Raw genomic sequence first — 17,549 nt, 5'->3', positions numbered from 1 at the left:
TTGCGATTAACACTGTCAAAAGCGTTCTGAAAACTGACAGAGCATACAAAAGTAGACTTTCCTTCTTGTTTTCGAGCATTTGCCTTGGTGACGAGAGTAAATGTGATTGATACAAGCTCTTTTCTTTCGAAACACGTTCTGTTCATCAGCAAGTAGATTATGGAATTCCAAGTACCACGACAGTATCTCAGTAAAAATGCTGGAGTACAGTTTATCGACACAGCTGAGGAGAGTTATTCCTCTGTAATTCGGCAGGGTTTGAGGTCTGACTCTTTGGAATAGGCTTGGTTATGAAAGCAAATCACAACTTATAAAGTACTGAAAACAAACCAGGTTGTTTCAGCAACTCTGAGTAAATTATTAAATCCAGTCGCCTTCTTTAATACAAGTTTGTCCACAGCCTTTCTGACTTTGTCTTCTTTGCTTTCAGAATTAAGGTGTGGATCAGCTCAAACCTCAGCCAGCAACTCCATTTCGTGTTTGAGAGCAACTTGATTTCAAAATAACAATCTTCGCAAAATGGCTCTTCCTGGAAATAAAGCTTCAAACTTGGTTTACCACCTTTTTTTTTTCAACTCCATTTCTATCGCATGACATAATGATCCATCCTCTAGGGCAGTGGTGTCAAACATACGGCCCGCAAGGAGGTTCGATCAGGCCCGCAGGATAATTTAAAAGTGAAAAGATGCGTCCGTTAGAGGGACACAGTTTTGATCAGAGTAAAAGACAACATTGTTGTGATCAGAGAATAAGACAACAGCAGCCTCAGTCTGTCACTGAGACAGACCCAACACAGCAGACGTTATCAAGGACATGTGAATACTTTATTCTTTACACATTTAATAGCACTCTCCTTAGTTTGTAAGGTGTAGGCAGGGATTACATTCAGATTTTATATGCACGTGTAAATGTTTTAAAATTTTATTTCTTTATAAATCTCATTAAACTTAAAGTGCATGACTACATTTTTCAATACCAATTACTTGTTAAAGTTCTGTGCCTTTGAACAATCGGTGGGATCAGTTGCAATGCATATATGTGAAAGATAAAAGTGAATTGCACATTTGTCTAAGGAAATCTAAGGAGCTTCATGAAATGTTTTGGAAACGATCTATTGATTACATTTCAACATTTTCCTAATGTTCTTGTGCTTCTTTAGACCAAAACAAAGGAAATACATTATTTTGGTTATTTATAGCAGAGTATGGTATAATTTTAATGGTCCGGCCCACTTTACATCTACCGAGGCCGTATGTGGCCCACAATGTGAAATGAGTTTGACACCCCTGTTCTAGGGTTACCACAAGTGGAATATTTTTAACCCTCCTTGGACCCAATTTATTTACCAAAATCCCAGAATGAAACATGAAACTAAAGGCGGGGAATATTTTGATATGACATGCCTTCAAGATGAATGCATATTATGCCCTCATCTGGTATGTCAAAAAATATCTATTGAGCGGCAGCATTGATTGTCAGAGCCGAGGAAAACGAAGACAACGGGAACTCAAATGTTTGAATGTACAGCTCACCTTGGTGCCATTCCTGACTGCAAATAAGATGAAACTGGAGTTATATGTTGCACCGAATGACCACATCTTTATGGTTCATGCGTGTGAAAAGTCAGTTCCTGTAATGTTCGGGCGGTAGTGCCAGAGAGCATCCAAGAAAAGATCCATCCTCTGCTGTGTCAGTTTTCATGACTCATTGATGTATTTTTGGGAAATTGACATCAGCCTCTATTTTGAATCTTTTTTTTTTCCAGCCCTGAATGTGGCAAAAGACGATGGTGATCTAATTGGAACCACGTTTCCTAAAAGGCATAGCCTGATGTCATCCAAGGTGGTGTCAGCTCTACTAACTGGCAAACTGACACGTTTTGCTCTAATTGCTTAATGTTCTATTTCTGCGTTTTGCGCAGCCACACTGACTGGCCAAAATGAAATCAACTGAGGCCAAACGTGCATGATCTGGCTGACATCGAGCGGGTGTTGCTTTTTCCAAAGTGACTTCAGTACTCACACAGTCTAGTACACCAAGACATCATTTCATTTTTGGGGACAGCATTGTGGTTTTCCACCACAAGAAAAGTGTATTTATCTTTGCTGCTTGGGCCTCTGGGTTTTTCATGTCCCCCTACGTCACAGGTGTCAAACTCCAGTTCTCGATGGCTACTATTATGCATATTTGAGAGTTTTAGCCTTCTCCAACAAGCCTGATTCAAATGATCAGCATCGTTATCAGGCTCCTGCAGCGCTTTGTGAATATTGTATATTTTGCTACAGTATTATCAGGCCAGCGGCCCGGTGGTCTACTGGTTAGCACGCCGGCCTCACAGTGCAGAGGTGCGGAGTTCAATTCCAGATCCAGCCTTCCTGTTGTGGAGTTTGCATGTTCTCCCCGTGCCTGATTTGGTACGCCTGTTTCCTCCCACATTCCAAAAACATGCATGGCAGGTTAATGGAGCACTCTAAATTGTCCCTAGGCGTGCGTGTGAGTGTGGATGGTTGTTTGTTTCTGTGTGCCCTGCGATTGCTGGCAACCGGTTCAGGGTGTCCACCGCCTACTGCCCGAAGACGGCTGGGATAGGCACCAGCACACCCCGCGGCCCTTGTGAGGATAAGCGTATCTGAAAATGTGTGGATGGATGGATTATTCGGCCAAATGCTTTTGGCCCTGTCCCCTCCGCAGTGCAGTAAATAACAATTTTGCTAACATTAGGACCACTGGTGTCATTTTTGCCAACGTCCATTTACTTCTACATTGACTTCTCTACTGAGGGCCGGTCAGAGAGTGTGGGCGGGCCAGATATGGCCCCAAGGCCGCACTTTGCCGGGCTCTGCTTTAGACCATTTGACACGACTCTTTACATTTGCTTTTGTTTCACCTTTTCACCTCTGGCAGGTTCTACTGGATCATCAGGACTAAGGCAAAGTGGTCTTCTTGAAAAAGCCATAATAACAGAGGAATGCAGTCAAACGTGCATTGAATTCAGCCACATAAACAGTTGACAATCAAGTACAGTGCAGCCGCAGCACTTTGTTACCATACGTAAGCATGCTGACGCACTTTAGTGTGTCCACCGTACCAGCAGGTGGCAGCAAGCATCTCTCTTTTTCCACAAGGCTGTAATTACGCTGTTTTCTATGCTATTGCTATTTATTATTTGTTATTTTCTACAAATATATTGCTGATGCTTTATTTATATTGCACTTATATTGAACTGTGTACAGTTCTTCTGAAACATTTATTTTGTGCAATGAAACACTGAACCCCTGCGCCCCCCATCTTGCTGCTGTCAACTGCACGTTTCCCCTGTGTGGGACTAATAAAGCTTATCTTATCTTATCTTCATAATAGCTGTTCATTTCTAAACCACAGGAAGGACATGCTGCCAATTCTAATTAATGATCAGACCCTTCAAAAGTGTTAATTGCAGCTTTCACAGTGGCAGTCAGATGCTCCATGAGCCATTTGCAATAAATTCAACTCCTCTTTCGGGCCCTTTTAGTGAATGCAGTTTACAAATGTTTGAATGGTCTATCAGGTCATAAACATTCAGCAGCGGTCACCCAGAGGGTTCCAAGATTAGAAAAATGAAAGCAACTCCATGTGAACGTATAGGATCATAAATGCATTGCATGATGCTTTTGCGTTACTGATAATGTGAAATGTATGGAATCTATCAATCTACCATCGATCACAAATTCTCCTGCTTCTGCTCAAGGGGTATTCCTATGTGGGATACAGTTCAGCAAACAACCTGATTGCTTTAAAGGGTCATCAGGGAAGTAGTGTGGGCGTTACAGAAAAACGCTATAAACTGTAATTGGTGTCTGGGGGTGTGAATGCAGCAAGCTGGAGACAATTCCCCATCCACACCATCTGATGCATGTCGCCCCTAACGGAATCTCTCCTTTATTGTTTGTTTTCAAATGACATTAGACATATTTGTGTGAGATTTTGCCATTAAAGGTTGACAATCACGCTCCACAGTTCTTTCCCACACTCTCCTGTTATCATCTCAGGCTCATGTGCAACCATGAGGGCAACTGCGAAAGAAAATGGATCCATTTTTATTTTCCTCCAGTGCAAAGGAACCTTTATTGCCATTGACAGAGGGGACTAAACTTTATGGATCTTTCCACAGTATATTGTCTTCCAGTCGAGGTTTAAACAGTCCAGCAGCACTTTTTGCCAACGATGACCCATCACATTTGCAGTCAGGCAGGTCTGAATAGCTTTTATCTGAACAATTAGGCCAAAAAGCACATCCACTTTCATCAGTCGGACTCTTGGTACTGCAACGTGTGCTCCCATTGAAATCAATGTCATGGCATATTCCCTAGTAAACAGTACGACACATCCATAAAGCCTCAGGCATGGCTTGTACAAGGATACACTCACAGAAACACTTGATACAACTTGGAATACCACTGCACACAGAGCTTGCACAACAGATTGCTTTTTATCATGGTAGTTCTCTGTGCACATTTCTTTGTTCAGGTTGCAATTTCAGTTGCATCACCATTTACTTTAAACGGAATGGGCCACAGGACAAGAAACAACCAGTTGTGACATTTGCCAGGGAATGTTTTGGATGACAATAACTATTGGAATCAATTGCATGGAAGAGATTGATGATGATTTCAAATTAATTATATAATAATAATTATTATTATTATAATAGAAATAAATATGGCACTTTGGATCCACTCACGGGGGAGCGAGGAGGGTGGTAAATTGAGCAGGAACAAGTCAAAGCTAACGCTCAGAGCACTTGTACTGTTGTCACGGAAACGCCATTACTGATACCCAGTGCATGGCCACAGAAGGACATTTTGTGGTGGATTTTACTTTGGACACATTCTAAGAAGCTGTAAACAGAGAAGACCTATTGAATACAGCTTTATTTCCTTGCTTGTGGGTGTCTGTCATGTCGAACTGCAGGATTATTTGGAACCTTACGAGTATATTTGCACCATGGGGTAAATAAATACTACAGTAATTCAAATCATATCTTTGGTTCAAAATTGTACAAAATATATTTAAAATTAGTGTGCAATGACACCTGCATGACCTCCTTCATGATATAATCTAACATTTTTGATTTTAGTTACACATTTCATTTTCAATAAATAATCATTTTTTTCCCTCCATCACTGTGACAAGACAATAGAAGTGATAGATTTAAAAAAAAAAATCCAAACTGTGTATACGGTTGTTGGAGATCAGTGTGTTAATGCATGTTTGGTAGTGAGCGTGTATGTACTGGCTATGACACATTTGCAAGTATTACAGGTTACAAGAATTTCGCTCTTAGGTATCAGTCATGCAAAACAAAAATAAATATCTATAGTTATATGTATGAAAATAATAACCAAAGCCATACCGTATGAATATTAAGAACTATGTTCCACAGTTTGAACACGACTGAAAGATACAAGGCCAAGTATAAAACAGAAAAGGTTCAAATTAAAGGCTCACAGCTGGTCAAACAAGTAGCACAGAGCGACACTGAACTCAGTGTAGGCACAATTTGCTTCTTACATCATCCACAGCAGCTCTAAAGAAAATCCACAGCTATTGAAACATAGGTGACCGATACAAGCACACAAATCAACAAATAGACAGTACATTAGAACTCTGCATAGAGTTAAAAAGACAGTCCAGGGCACCATTCGGCTGCAATGAGCCAAGCACCCCGTCCCCCAGTTGTGATCCTAGCTATCGGCATCCATACACGTTTGTGTTCATCTTAAGGTTGATTCTGAGAGCTCCCTGTGTCTCCTCCTGGCTCACTCAGTTGGCCTGCACGGGTTTCGGACCCACAGCCACACCATTACAGTCGAGGATGTACTGCAGACAACCTTGAGGGGGACGGCCAGCACCGTTCTTCATGCTCTCACCAATTATGTCCCCTTTTTGCCCTGTACCCTGATAGGATCAAAAACATTTTCTCATTGTAAGGAATGATATTTCATATCAGCCATTACCTGCAAGTACACTGAAAAAAACACAACTTGTATTTTTTTTTTTTTGCACTAAAACAGCAATTTGAATTGGAGCAACTCTAAAATGTAAGTGTGACATTTATGACAGCAATGTTAGCACAACAACGCAAACAAGTAGTCTGCTCCCAAACAATTTGCTGAGCTGTTTTGACTTTTATCTTTAACATGAGCAGCCAATACAAGTGCCAGCAGTTTAAGCAGTTCTGTAAACCGTAAATATTTCGTGAATTGCTCAACTTAAAATTTTATCATGGTTTGCTGCCTTGAAATTTTGAATGCACCTCTGTTTTTTTTTGTTGTTGTTTTTTTTTCAGTGTGTATGCGAGATTATCTACCTGGGACGGTTGTGTGGTCATGGGTTTTCGGGGAGCGTTTGCCTCCCTCTCCACCATCTGATTCATTTTAGTCAGCACCACGTCAGAAATGAGCTGTCTGTCCTCGGATTGGTGCTCCCCCACCAGGGGCATGGATGAGCCCACCACCTGCATCACATTGATTGGATACGTCATCCGTTCCCCTTTGTCCACATGAAAGATCTTATAACGTGGCTGACAACTTGAAACACTTCATAAGGAGCAACAACAACAACAAAAATTCGATTTTGCAGGGGATCTGACTGAAGACCTGAGAAGTATATTTGAAAGGAACTTGGATCTAATACTTAGAGGGGCAGATTGTCCCTAGAGAGTCCTACACTGTATGTGAACTTGTACATAGTAAATCATTCTTATTAACTCTTGAGGCACCTTGACATTTGGTGCACGTTTAACTTCTAAAGGACCCAAAATGGTCCAAGTGTAGGACAATATCACGTATCAGATGTTTGCAACAACTTCCCGAGATAACCGTAGCTATAGTTTGTAAATTAAAAAAAGAAGAAAAAAAACACATAACCTCATCCTATTATGCTACAGCCTCAGTGGCATGGTGAATGAGTGGTTAACCCATTTTCCTCACAGTTCTGAGTTTGCGGGTTCAAATTTGGATTCTGGCCTTCCTGTGTGGAGTTTGCATCTAGTCCTCAGACTTGCCTGGGTTTGAAAAGGATTCTGCAGCTTCCTCCTACATTGCAAAAGCAGTTTACTATAACACCATTTTTGGATGGATTCGTTGGAGGTTCAAGAATTTTCATTATAACAAATGTTAAATGTTTCATAATTCGGCTATGTGGCTTCCCCCTGTGTTTGACTGAATTGCATTTCCTAGCACAGCTTGTTGAATTGTTCAGAAAGATTCTCAACATGTCCTGTCAGTTGTGGGACTCCTACCTCTGTGATGTAATCTCTTCCATCCTTCCCGTGAATGGCCTTGACTGCACAAATATCCAGACCTCCGAAAATCTCTGAGCATGTGTCAACCCACAGCTTGTATCTGAAAGGTGTCAAGGAGACACAACTCAAAACGTCACTCAAGTAACTAAAGCTCGAGTTTCTGACGACAATCTAGCTTCATTTTCGAATCATACTCTTGAAGAGCAAATTTAAATCAGGGATGGCTGTTCCTCAACGTATTTCTGAAACAGATTTTAAAAATGTAGGGTGGCCCAGTGGTCCTGTGGTTAGTGCGTCGACCTCACAGTACAGAGGCTGTGGGTTTGATCCCGGCTCCAGCCTTCCTGTGTGGAATTTTCATGTTTTCACCGTGCCTGCGTGGGTTTTCTCCAAGTACCCCGGTTTCCTCCCACATTCCAAAAACATGCATGGCAGGCTGATTGAACACTCTAAATTGTCCCTAGGTGTGATTGTAATGTGAATGTTTGTTTGTCTATGTATGCCCTGCGTTGTGCTGGCAACCAGTTCAGGGTGTCCCCCGCCTACTGCCCGAGGAGGACAGCTGGGATAGGCTCCAGCACCCCCCGCTATCGTTGTGAGGATAAAGCTGATCAGGAAATGGGTGGATGGATTTAAAAAATGTCTACTTGTTTTCAGAGCACATCAAGTTTTTGAGCTATTTTCTCTTTTTTTTCCTTTGTAAGGTTGACCTATAAAAGCTTGTGCAATACAGAATACATAACCCTTAATTCATAAATATGACTAAATATATGTGCTAGAGGGGAAAAATAATCTACCGAGGGTAGATTGGACATCAGCACAAAAATAAAAATCACCCAAAAGGTTTACTTGCTCTACACTTTAAAAATTTTTGAAAAAATGTTGTCCAGCTGTGTAATGTGCAAGTATCTGTTCATCAGTTGTGTTTTCTCACAGAAAAAATACAATAAAATAAAATAAAAATGATTCTACATGGCCATCTTTGTGTTGAAGAGTTGGCCTCGTTTTGGAACACCCACTTGTCAGTCATGGCCACCTGTTCCAGCATCGCCGAGCCGGTGTTGGTCTTCCAGTTGCCTGACATAGATGTTCTCCTGGGGTGGGAAGGCCGAAACATTAGAACAATTCCCATCCCATCCCCTTTATTTAATTTGAGCTATAAAAGTGGAGTCGAACCTACATGTAGGCTTTGTAGTCTGCGCCGATCTTCTGGATCCTGATGTCATACTTGGACTCAATGAGAGGCTCAGTGGTGCTGTATGTCTGGGTGAGAGCCACGACACTGGCTATGTCCTGGAACTTACTGTGATTGTCAACCTTTACCTGCAAAACCACACGCAAATAGTTCCAATGTCAAATGTTTACAGCGCATCACCCCCTTGCCCCCCAATTCAATTAAATAATAATGCAGTGTCTTAAACTGTGTAACGGCCAAACCTTTCCAATGCCAGAGTGGGCGTGTCCAATCTTGACAACCACAGGGAAGGACGGCAAGCTCGCCTATAAGAATGAAAGGTATCATTTGAGTGTTCTGATTCGGTGGCAAGATAATGGTGAGTGTCACATAACGATACAAGAAAGGGTTGCGGCTCTAGTCACCATCTCTTTGTAGTTTGGGTAAAAGGTCTGCTCAATCAGTGGAAACTTATCAGCACCCAACTTTCTGAATGTGTTGATCAGCTGAGCAAACTGGACACAGGGAGAAATAAAGACAATATTTTTAAAAGTCAGATAAACCACAGCAAAACGATCTCGCTGCTGCTCTGCTCTACAGCAATGGCGTGCATCACTGCTGAAGGGCCTTACCGCCCAGGGCTTGTCACACAGATTGTAGATGGACTCCAATGAGTTAATGCTCGGAACACCTCCGTACTGCAGACCGATTACGAGGTTGCGGAAATCTTCATTCTGGGTCATACTGAAGGCGTGCTGGCGAATAAGCACAAAGTCTGGCTTGAATGACCTAGAAAATAAGAGAGACCAATGTGACCACAGTTAGTCGACACAGACAAAAAAAAGTCATCAGCACTATATTTCGAGCTCTGTGGTAAGTTCTCATACCTGACAACCTTGGTGCCATTTCTGAAAACCTGCATCGTAACACTGCATGTCCCATTGGCCTGAGCCATGATGCTGAGCTCACTGAATTCCGCCTGAAGAGTTCATGGTGACATTGGCACTTGAGGACTGGCTTCTCAACATTTTTTTTTTCCAGACAGAAAGATGGAGACAAACTGACCTGTTCCACTTTGATGTCATAGTCTCCATAGATTTTCTTGCCTCGGAATAACTTGGCCCTGAGTTGAAACACATGGCAAAAATGAAGAACTATGAAAAACAACTTACCATAGTTATGACATCTTGGAGTGGACCACAGCAAATATAACATGAACAATTATTTCAGCTCATTTCAACCGGCAAAAAGAAGAAATTGCATGGGTTCATATGCAAAATTCCACACATTAAAACAATCATAAGCAGCGGCTCCTCTTGTTTTATGTTGAGAGGGAAGGAATTTCATCTGTGCTGTATGATACACATACAGTACATCCAAGTTTATCCAATCCAATATTTGCAGTCCACGTTGTATACAGAATGAGTGAGTGATTCAGAATATCCAGTGTTAAATAGTCCCACGCAGAAGTGGCAGTGGAAGAGAGGAAGACACGGTAGGAAATGAAAAAACAAACCAATTCAAGGCCAGTCAAGTCGTATTGATGGTAGTGCGAACACAACACGGAGGCCTTCCTTTCTGGTCTACCAAGATCGACCACCAGAGCAGGCGACTGTCAGTAATGGCAAAATATGTGTTGCCTTTTTTACAGACTGGTCCCCCAGTGCAATGATTTGGAAATGTTTATTTCAATGTATAATATTACATGCATTTATTTGCTTTATCTTTAGTCCGATCAGATTTCATAGCATACAGAATTTGTTTTGAGGGTGATGGAATAAGGCCAAATTCCCAATGTGGACTGTTATGTAACTTTAGAAAACGCTGCGCCTTTCACGATTAGTGAATAGGATTACTTCGTATTTGCAGATAAACATACAGTACATATGGCACAAAATTTCCTGGATTTAAATGAAAAGAAGACAGAGGTGATACTGTTTGGTCCAAGTGGCCCTTGTACATCCCATCCTGTAGACTTGGGCCCCCTGTCAACAGTCTCAAATTTGGGCCTTAAACTGGACAGTGATTTCAAACTTGACCGGCAAATTGGTGCCGTTGTTAAATCCAGCTTCTTTCACTTTAGACAGCTGGCCAAAGTAAAACCTCTCCTCTCTCATGAACACTTTGAGACAGTAATTCATGCCTTTGTCACATCCCGGCTCGATTGCTGCAATTCCCTTTACTTTGGAGTCAGCCAGTCCTCCATTAAGCGCCTTCAGCTGGTCCAGAATGCCGCTGCTCGCCTCTTGACTGGTACTCGTAAGAGGGAGCACATAACTCCTACTCTGGCATCCCTTCACTGGCTCCCCATACATTTTAGAGTTATTTTCAAGATCCTGTTATTTGTTTTCAAATCTCAAAATGACCTCGCGCCACCTTACCTCTCTGAGCTCATCCGCCCCTACACACCTGCCCGGCGCCTCAGGTCTGCGGACCAGACATTATTAGAAGTACCAAGAACTAAACTGAGGCTCAGAGGGGATCGAGCCTTTTCCGTTGCTGGTCCCTCTCTCTGGAATGACCTCCCACTGAACATTCGGCAAGCCCCCTCGCTGCCCATCTTCAAATCCCTCCTCAAAATTCGCTTGTATTCTTTGGCATTCGGCTCAGCATGACTTAGATTTGTTCTTGGTTTTACTGTTCGGTGCTTTCTACCGTCTTTGTTACCGATTTGTTTTACTGTTTATCGTATATGTTAAATTGCTCCATGTACAGCACTTTATATGCAGCGATGGCTGTTCGAAAGTGCTCTATAAATACAATTGAATTGAATTGAATTGAATATCTTTTTGAGAATAATTTAGCTGTACAAATCCTCCGTATTGCAAATGACAGTACAAAAGAAGGACCTTTCCGAGAGATTAAAATTAGTCAAAATATACAAAAAGCCACAAGGAGCATGTCAAATTTATAAGTGTACTGTACGTCTCTTGGGCTTGATGTACAGTCAATACATGGGACCCAAATGCAGAGGCGATTCCGCAGCTGCTTGAGAGGCGCCATCTAGTGGTTCATTCCGGTATAATCGCGATCGCCTTTTGAAAGTGCATCCCATTTATCCATCCATGCATCCATTTTACGATCCGTTTATCCTCACAAGGGTTGCGGGGGGTGCTGGAGCCTATCCCAGCCGTCTTCAGGCAGTAGGCGGGGTACACCCTGAACCGGTTCCAGCCAATTGCAGGGCACACAGAGATGTACAAACATCCGCACTCACACTCACACCCCCGGACAATTTAGAGTGTTCAGTCAGCCTGCTATGCATTTTTTTGGAATGTGGGAGGAAACCGGAGCACCCGGAGAAAACCCACGCAGGCCCGGGGAGAACATGCAAACTCCACACAGGGAGGCCGGAGCTGAAAGTGAATCCGGTACCGCTGCACTGTGAGGTCGACGTGCTAACCACTGGACCACTGGGCCACCTGCATCCCATTTATTTTTCTGCAAATCGTGCAAAGCAGTCCTGTTCCTCGAGGGCTGCCGTCCTGCCTATTTTGCACCTCTCCCTGCTGCAACAAACCTGAATCAAATGATCAATCCGCAAGGTCTGCAGATAATGATCCTAAACATTTGAATCAAGCGTCTTGCAGCACGAGAGATGGAAAACAGGCAGGACTGCGGCCCCTGAGGAACAGGATTGATGACCCCTGGTGCAAAGTAATGAAAAGGAGTTTATCTTTTTGGGATGTCTTATTCGTACAGAATAAGTATGTTGTAAGATAAACGACACACACGCTCCCATCTTCACCAGCAGTGAAGGTGGTAGTGCATGTTTACTGTTCACCACACCCTTCGCTACAGATTTCCCTGCTTGAAACTGCACTTACAACTCATTGTTACGCTTGTCGTTTTAATGAATCCCCAAATGTGGTGATCTGTATTTACAAAGAGTAAAGAGGAGCCGGAAGGAAAAGTGCCACTTTAATGTTCTCCTCCTGCTATAGGGGAGATTTTTCAGAAGGTTTCCATCTTTTGCGTACAGATGAGCACTGACAAAAGCTCTCATAGGAAACATTATGTAATCCTTATCCATATGATGCGTCAGAAAACATGTTATCTGTTCTGGGAGTGCTCACGATCCGCTGTCATGTACTCTGCTCTTCCTGCCTAATTACTGTGGTTCTAAAGCTGAATAATTCATTCAGGAAATAATTGCAGTGTGGAGATTTGTTTGACTTTGGCGGAAAACAAACCTTAAACAGGGAATCATTCGGGGTAAAACAAACAAACAAACAAACAAAAAACCTACTGTTCGCGGGGAATTAAATAGATAAGAAACAGACCGTGTAATTTCTAAAACTTTGAAACACAGTGACAATGGATGGCAAAGCCTGTTATTTCTGCTCAGCAAAGGAATTATTTCATTCTGCACTTTCAGTCGAGTTACTGAACACAGATAGGGCCAAAAGTAAGGAAGAAATATTTTCCAAAACTGCTGCTTTCAAGTCTAGCTTATTTAGCCATCAAACAATATTACATTTCTTTGCCTTGATTTTCTCTTGCAATATGTCCAGTGTATGTGATGATGATATGATATGTTTGGTATCCATCTGCGCTGTCCGATAGGTTTTGTGTTTTTGGTTCAATGTGAGCAAACTGAAAACTCCAATACACCTCACAGTTTATCACATCACATCACCAGGTACTGAATAGTTTGAAAAAAATAAGACCATGTCATTAGCAGTCAGAGGAGGAAGAGCGTTAACTCATCAAGAAGGGTGGAGGAAAAAAAAGAATAATGGCTGAATAATTCTTTTTTTCTCCATTTCAATTGTCTGTTGTTGAGATGATCTTATTGTCTTCTGAAATCCATTAAGGATCTCATAGTCAAAAATGCTAAATTTGTGGGTTTCCTGTTCCAATACACAAGTTAGCACATGGCAACACCCACCACCACCATCTGTTGTACTACAACAGAGATGCTGATTGTCAAGTGTCTATTTCTCACTTCTCCAATACACTATCAGACAATTGGACATGCATTCTGATTTTCCAAAGTCAGGCGAATGAAATTAATGTTTTTTTTTGTTCGCTATTTCGTTTTGCTGATTGCATAAAACCATGCAGCGACAAAGCGTGAAGTGAGGCAGACGGGATTGCACAAATCATATTGAGCCCCTGAAAATGGGGGTGCAATGCAGAAAAGGGCCAATTCTTTCAATTCCTGTTACGAACCTGACTGCATGCAGGAAGAACATCACCCAGTGTATTAATATTCACCACATGACTAAAAGCATCCTTGGTCCAAGCTTTCTCACTCTCCTCGTCATGGCAGACATCCAAAAACCATTCAAGGGGTTATATCGCCGATATATTTCTCTACATGCTGCTTGCGCTGAATTTTCTCCTGCATGGTGCCGAAGGTGCCTTTTGCATGCGCGCCAGGGGAGAGGAGAGAGCACGATTGCAGCTGTTTACTTGCATTATTTATTTGTCGGAGGAATCAATACGGCTTCATTTGACCTGAATCAAATGTGAGATCATAAACAAAAGGAGCTGGGACATGATTTATCGTGGTTTTATGAGTACATTTGACAATCCAGATAATCAAATTATGCAATTTAATTAAAGGTTCTTATGATCTAGTACTGACATAATTCCAAAGAGGGGTTGGTCAGCGAGAATTTTGGCTGAGGTGTAAAACAACCCACTTAGCCGATCGACCATTAACTCTTAAGCATGAGTATTGGTTGGATGAAATCAAACTAGATTTCAGCCAACACACTCCTCTGCGACATGATCAAAATACTGCAGTCTCGTTTTCCCCCTCATTGTGTTGTGTATAAGAAAAAATAAAGACCAACATTGGCAATCAGTTTAATGCTAAGTGAAAGAGAAACATGTTCTCCTCCCACCACAAGAGCAATTTATAGCACAGTCTTCCTGGAACAAAACAAAGATCCGTAGATGACTTGCAGAATAATCTGAGCTCATAATTTGATCTAAGGGATTTTATCTTGACGACAGACTTCTTAGCGACATCACTATGAATAATAATATCTTGCGGTTTGTCCAAACAGTATATCTAATTACAAAGCACCACAGTTTGGAGTGTATGCTGCCTGTTATAGAACAACAATACAGCTGGTGCCAGAAAATGCCTTTTTTTTTTTTTAAATGGGAAACTGGATTGATGATTATTTAGAATCACCAGTTTATGTAATGTCACTGTGAATCATAGGGCTTTGTTATAATTACGATATACGATAGATAATAGGGCATTTTGCCACAAAACCTTTTCAGAAAATCGATTTGGCTGAATGGAAGCCTACAGTGTGGTGGATTTTAATCCGAGCAGGTCTCATTTTGCAATAGCCTAAAAAGTCAGTCACTCAGAAAAAGTACCGGTCATAAAAATAGATTCCTTCACCCCAATGCCTTTGCCAGCAGCTATATGTACCGTGCTTTCCGTCCTGCAATTGCACGACCAGAATACAAAGTACTGCTCATTACTCAAACCCTTTTAAGACAACAGTTTACATCAACGCTGCCCTTGCAATACAATGCACAGAGAATGATGTGCAAACGGAAGAAACTGAGGCAGGCTTCGAGGCTAGCATACTGTGTGCACCGGGTTAAAGGTCTCACAAACAGCACCAACATAGATGTAACCAGGTGACTCGACATGAAGGACTCCCACTCTGAAATGCTGAGCGCCCATGAAAAATAGATGAGGAGAGGAAGTCAGTGAATGGAGTACGCACATCTCATCCCCCAAGTGTGCTTAGTATGGGGGATAGAAAAACAAGTAGCTGTATAAATTGTGTGGAGTATGTTGTAAAAAGACAAAGACGTTATCTCACCAACAAAAGTGACTCGTTTTGAGCTGAAGCATTTCAGAAATGTACTTTGATTTTGGTGCGCCGTGTTGGCTTCAATGTACGGTGGATAAAAGTCGAAAGGAAGTCTGATGGAAAGCAAAAAAAGGAAAAGGTCAAGAAAATCCAAAGAGAGTAGTTTGAATTTAAAATGGTTGCTGACTCCCATTTAACATTAGTTTGAATGTGAATGTGAAGTTGCTTCAGCATTTTACTTGTCTAAAATATAATGATGAAGGATTTTCTCAGCCCCCAATCCCCAAGTATCGGTCGAGCCCCCCTTAAAACCCCTGGGAGAGAAATAATCTTGGAGCCGTTCCTGCACTTGTGAAACCATCCACTTGTTTATTTTTGCTTCCCTTGAAAAAGGGGAGGCATTTTGTCATTTTTTAAAGAAGTTACAGTACTTGTCACATTACATGTGGAAACAGTGTTGAAATGATTTTCTCTGTTTTATTCCTTATCTTTTATCACAAAAACCTGACATCTTGGAGCCATTTTACAGTATGGATACTGTTTTATTCCCTTCTCCTCAGCAAGAGTGTGGCTTTCTACTTGCAGCCAAATTGTAGCTAATGCACAAGGTTGGCCTGATCTTATTAACATTGATCCAGGTTGGTTCAAGACTCTGTTAACAGGGAGGCTGCTCCTCAGCCTCAATCAAGCTGCTTCCTCACATTTTCAAGACATGCCATGGTCTGAATGCCATCCTATTATTGTAGGGTGATCCTTCTGGATTGCACATCTACAGTTGATGCAGTAAAAGAGAGGGCGATAAAACGATGTAGTACAGTATTGTGTAGTACAGTATTGTGCTGCAGTGTAGTGTGTGCTTTTGTATGTCATGCGGAGCAGGTCATGTGGTCTGTGTGGAGGGAAACCCCATTGATGGGCACAAGCACTGCAGCATTTTATCTTGTTGCAAGCATCGATGCAACCTGTGGAGCATCCATTTTAAAAACAGACATGGTAGGGAATGGGTTAGAAGACTGCAGAAAATCACCAGAATGGCATAGGGAAAAAAAGCTCCTCATCTTGATGTCAGTGGTGGTGGGATGAGAATGAATTTGCGTTCTAGTGCCAGCACGCATGAAATCACAAGACCATCTTGCACTATCTGAGTAGGCTGCTGAAGACAGAGAAATGCGTTTGTCTTACCACTCTTGCTGCGGTTCGTCGATGACCAGCAGAATCTTGAACTTCTTGGGTGTCGTGACTGAGCTTTGCTCCACCAGCCCCGCTGAGGCGGCCGTCTGCTTGACGACATTGGTGATGGAGCTGAAGAAACCAGCTCCGCTCGATTGAGCTAGCGGAGCTTTTTTCTCCGGAGCAGGGGAAGGGACTGGAGGCGTGGGCCCGGCTGTGGGGGACTTGGCAGGGACGGTGTTGGCGGCTGGAGGGGGCTGAGCGGGGTCAGGCCTCTGGAGGTCCGTCATGTAGCCATTGGGCAGGTTGGAGATAAAAGTGCTGTCCGAGAGACGCCGTCGCAAATAATTCATGGCTGGAGCTGGAGAAGGAATCGGCGGTAGGTTGTGGAAAGGCTCTCCCTCTGCTTACTGCACAGCTGACAATGCTTGAGCTCCCAGCGTAAATTCCCAGTGAATGTGCTCCCTTCCAGCTTGCTGGAACATCCTCAGAGCTCCCACTCACTGGTGGTGACGTTTCAGCCTCGCTCAGCCAATCTCCTCACTCGGCACCCTCCTCAGCCATTGCACAGGATGCTGAAGCTGTGCCACTCCTCTTCTCCCTCTCTGCATAGTGTGCTTCTTTGCTACCCCTCCCCCCACCTTATGCTGCCTATCACGCATGTTTTCCTTTTCTTTTCTTTTCTTTTTTTTTCACGCCAGCTGTAGGAAAGAAAAGTGTTTCGAGTGGAAGTGTGGATGTGTTTGGCAAACACTCAGTCTCACACCTCTCCCTGTGTCCTTAAACGACATTTGTGTATGTCTGTCAAGCTCAGATATGCAATCTAAAATGGCTGGTCGGATATGTGGCCACTGCCCTGTGCCGTAGTCGCCCACCGAGACACAAATGCTGTCAACTAGAGCTCCCTAATGAATTTATTTATCTTCATTTTGGGAAAGAGTATATCATTTTCAGGGAGCACATTCTTTTTAACCTCCCTCATTGTTTTGTGCTGTTTCAATGTCGTTAACATGTGCACGTTGAATAAACAAAATCTATGTACTTAAAAAAAGAAAAACAAAAACCAGCTAATTAAGTTATGTTGAAAAGCAACTTCTTGTCCCATTTTTAGAATATTTTAAGAGTT

The 17,549-nt window shown here is 42.4% G+C and overlaps 1 protein-coding gene across 1 annotated transcript; it reads right to left on the bottom strand.

The window, feature by feature from the left end:
• Positions 1–3,897: 3,897 nt before the first annotated feature.
• On the bottom strand, positions 3,898–16,934 carry syn2a (synapsin IIa). The gene is made up of 11 exons (XM_086120113.1): positions 16,436–16,934; positions 9,525–9,582; positions 9,347–9,438; positions 9,092–9,248; positions 8,885–8,974; positions 8,723–8,785; positions 8,466–8,608; positions 8,305–8,379; positions 7,283–7,385; positions 6,350–6,496; positions 3,898–5,937 (listed from the first exon to the last, which is right to left on the bottom strand). Exons 1-11 carry the CDS (start codon positions 16,774–16,776, stop codon positions 5,803–5,805), a joined length of 1,404 nt encoding a protein of 467 aa, XP_085976239.1. The 5' UTR covers positions 16,777–16,934; the 3' UTR covers positions 3,898–5,802.
• Between the last annotated feature and the right edge of the window lie 615 nt (positions 16,935–17,549).

The sequence above is a fragment of the Hippocampus guttulatus genome, chromosome 1 (genome assembly GCF_054856545.1).
Source record: "Hippocampus guttulatus isolate MCC_2025c chromosome 1, RoL_Hgut_1.0, whole genome shotgun sequence".
Classification (NCBI taxonomy): domain Eukaryota; kingdom Metazoa; phylum Chordata; class Actinopteri; order Syngnathiformes; family Syngnathidae; genus Hippocampus; species Hippocampus guttulatus.
The sequence above is the reverse complement of the archived record's forward strand: the minus strand, read 5'-3'. Positions and strand labels throughout refer to the sequence as shown.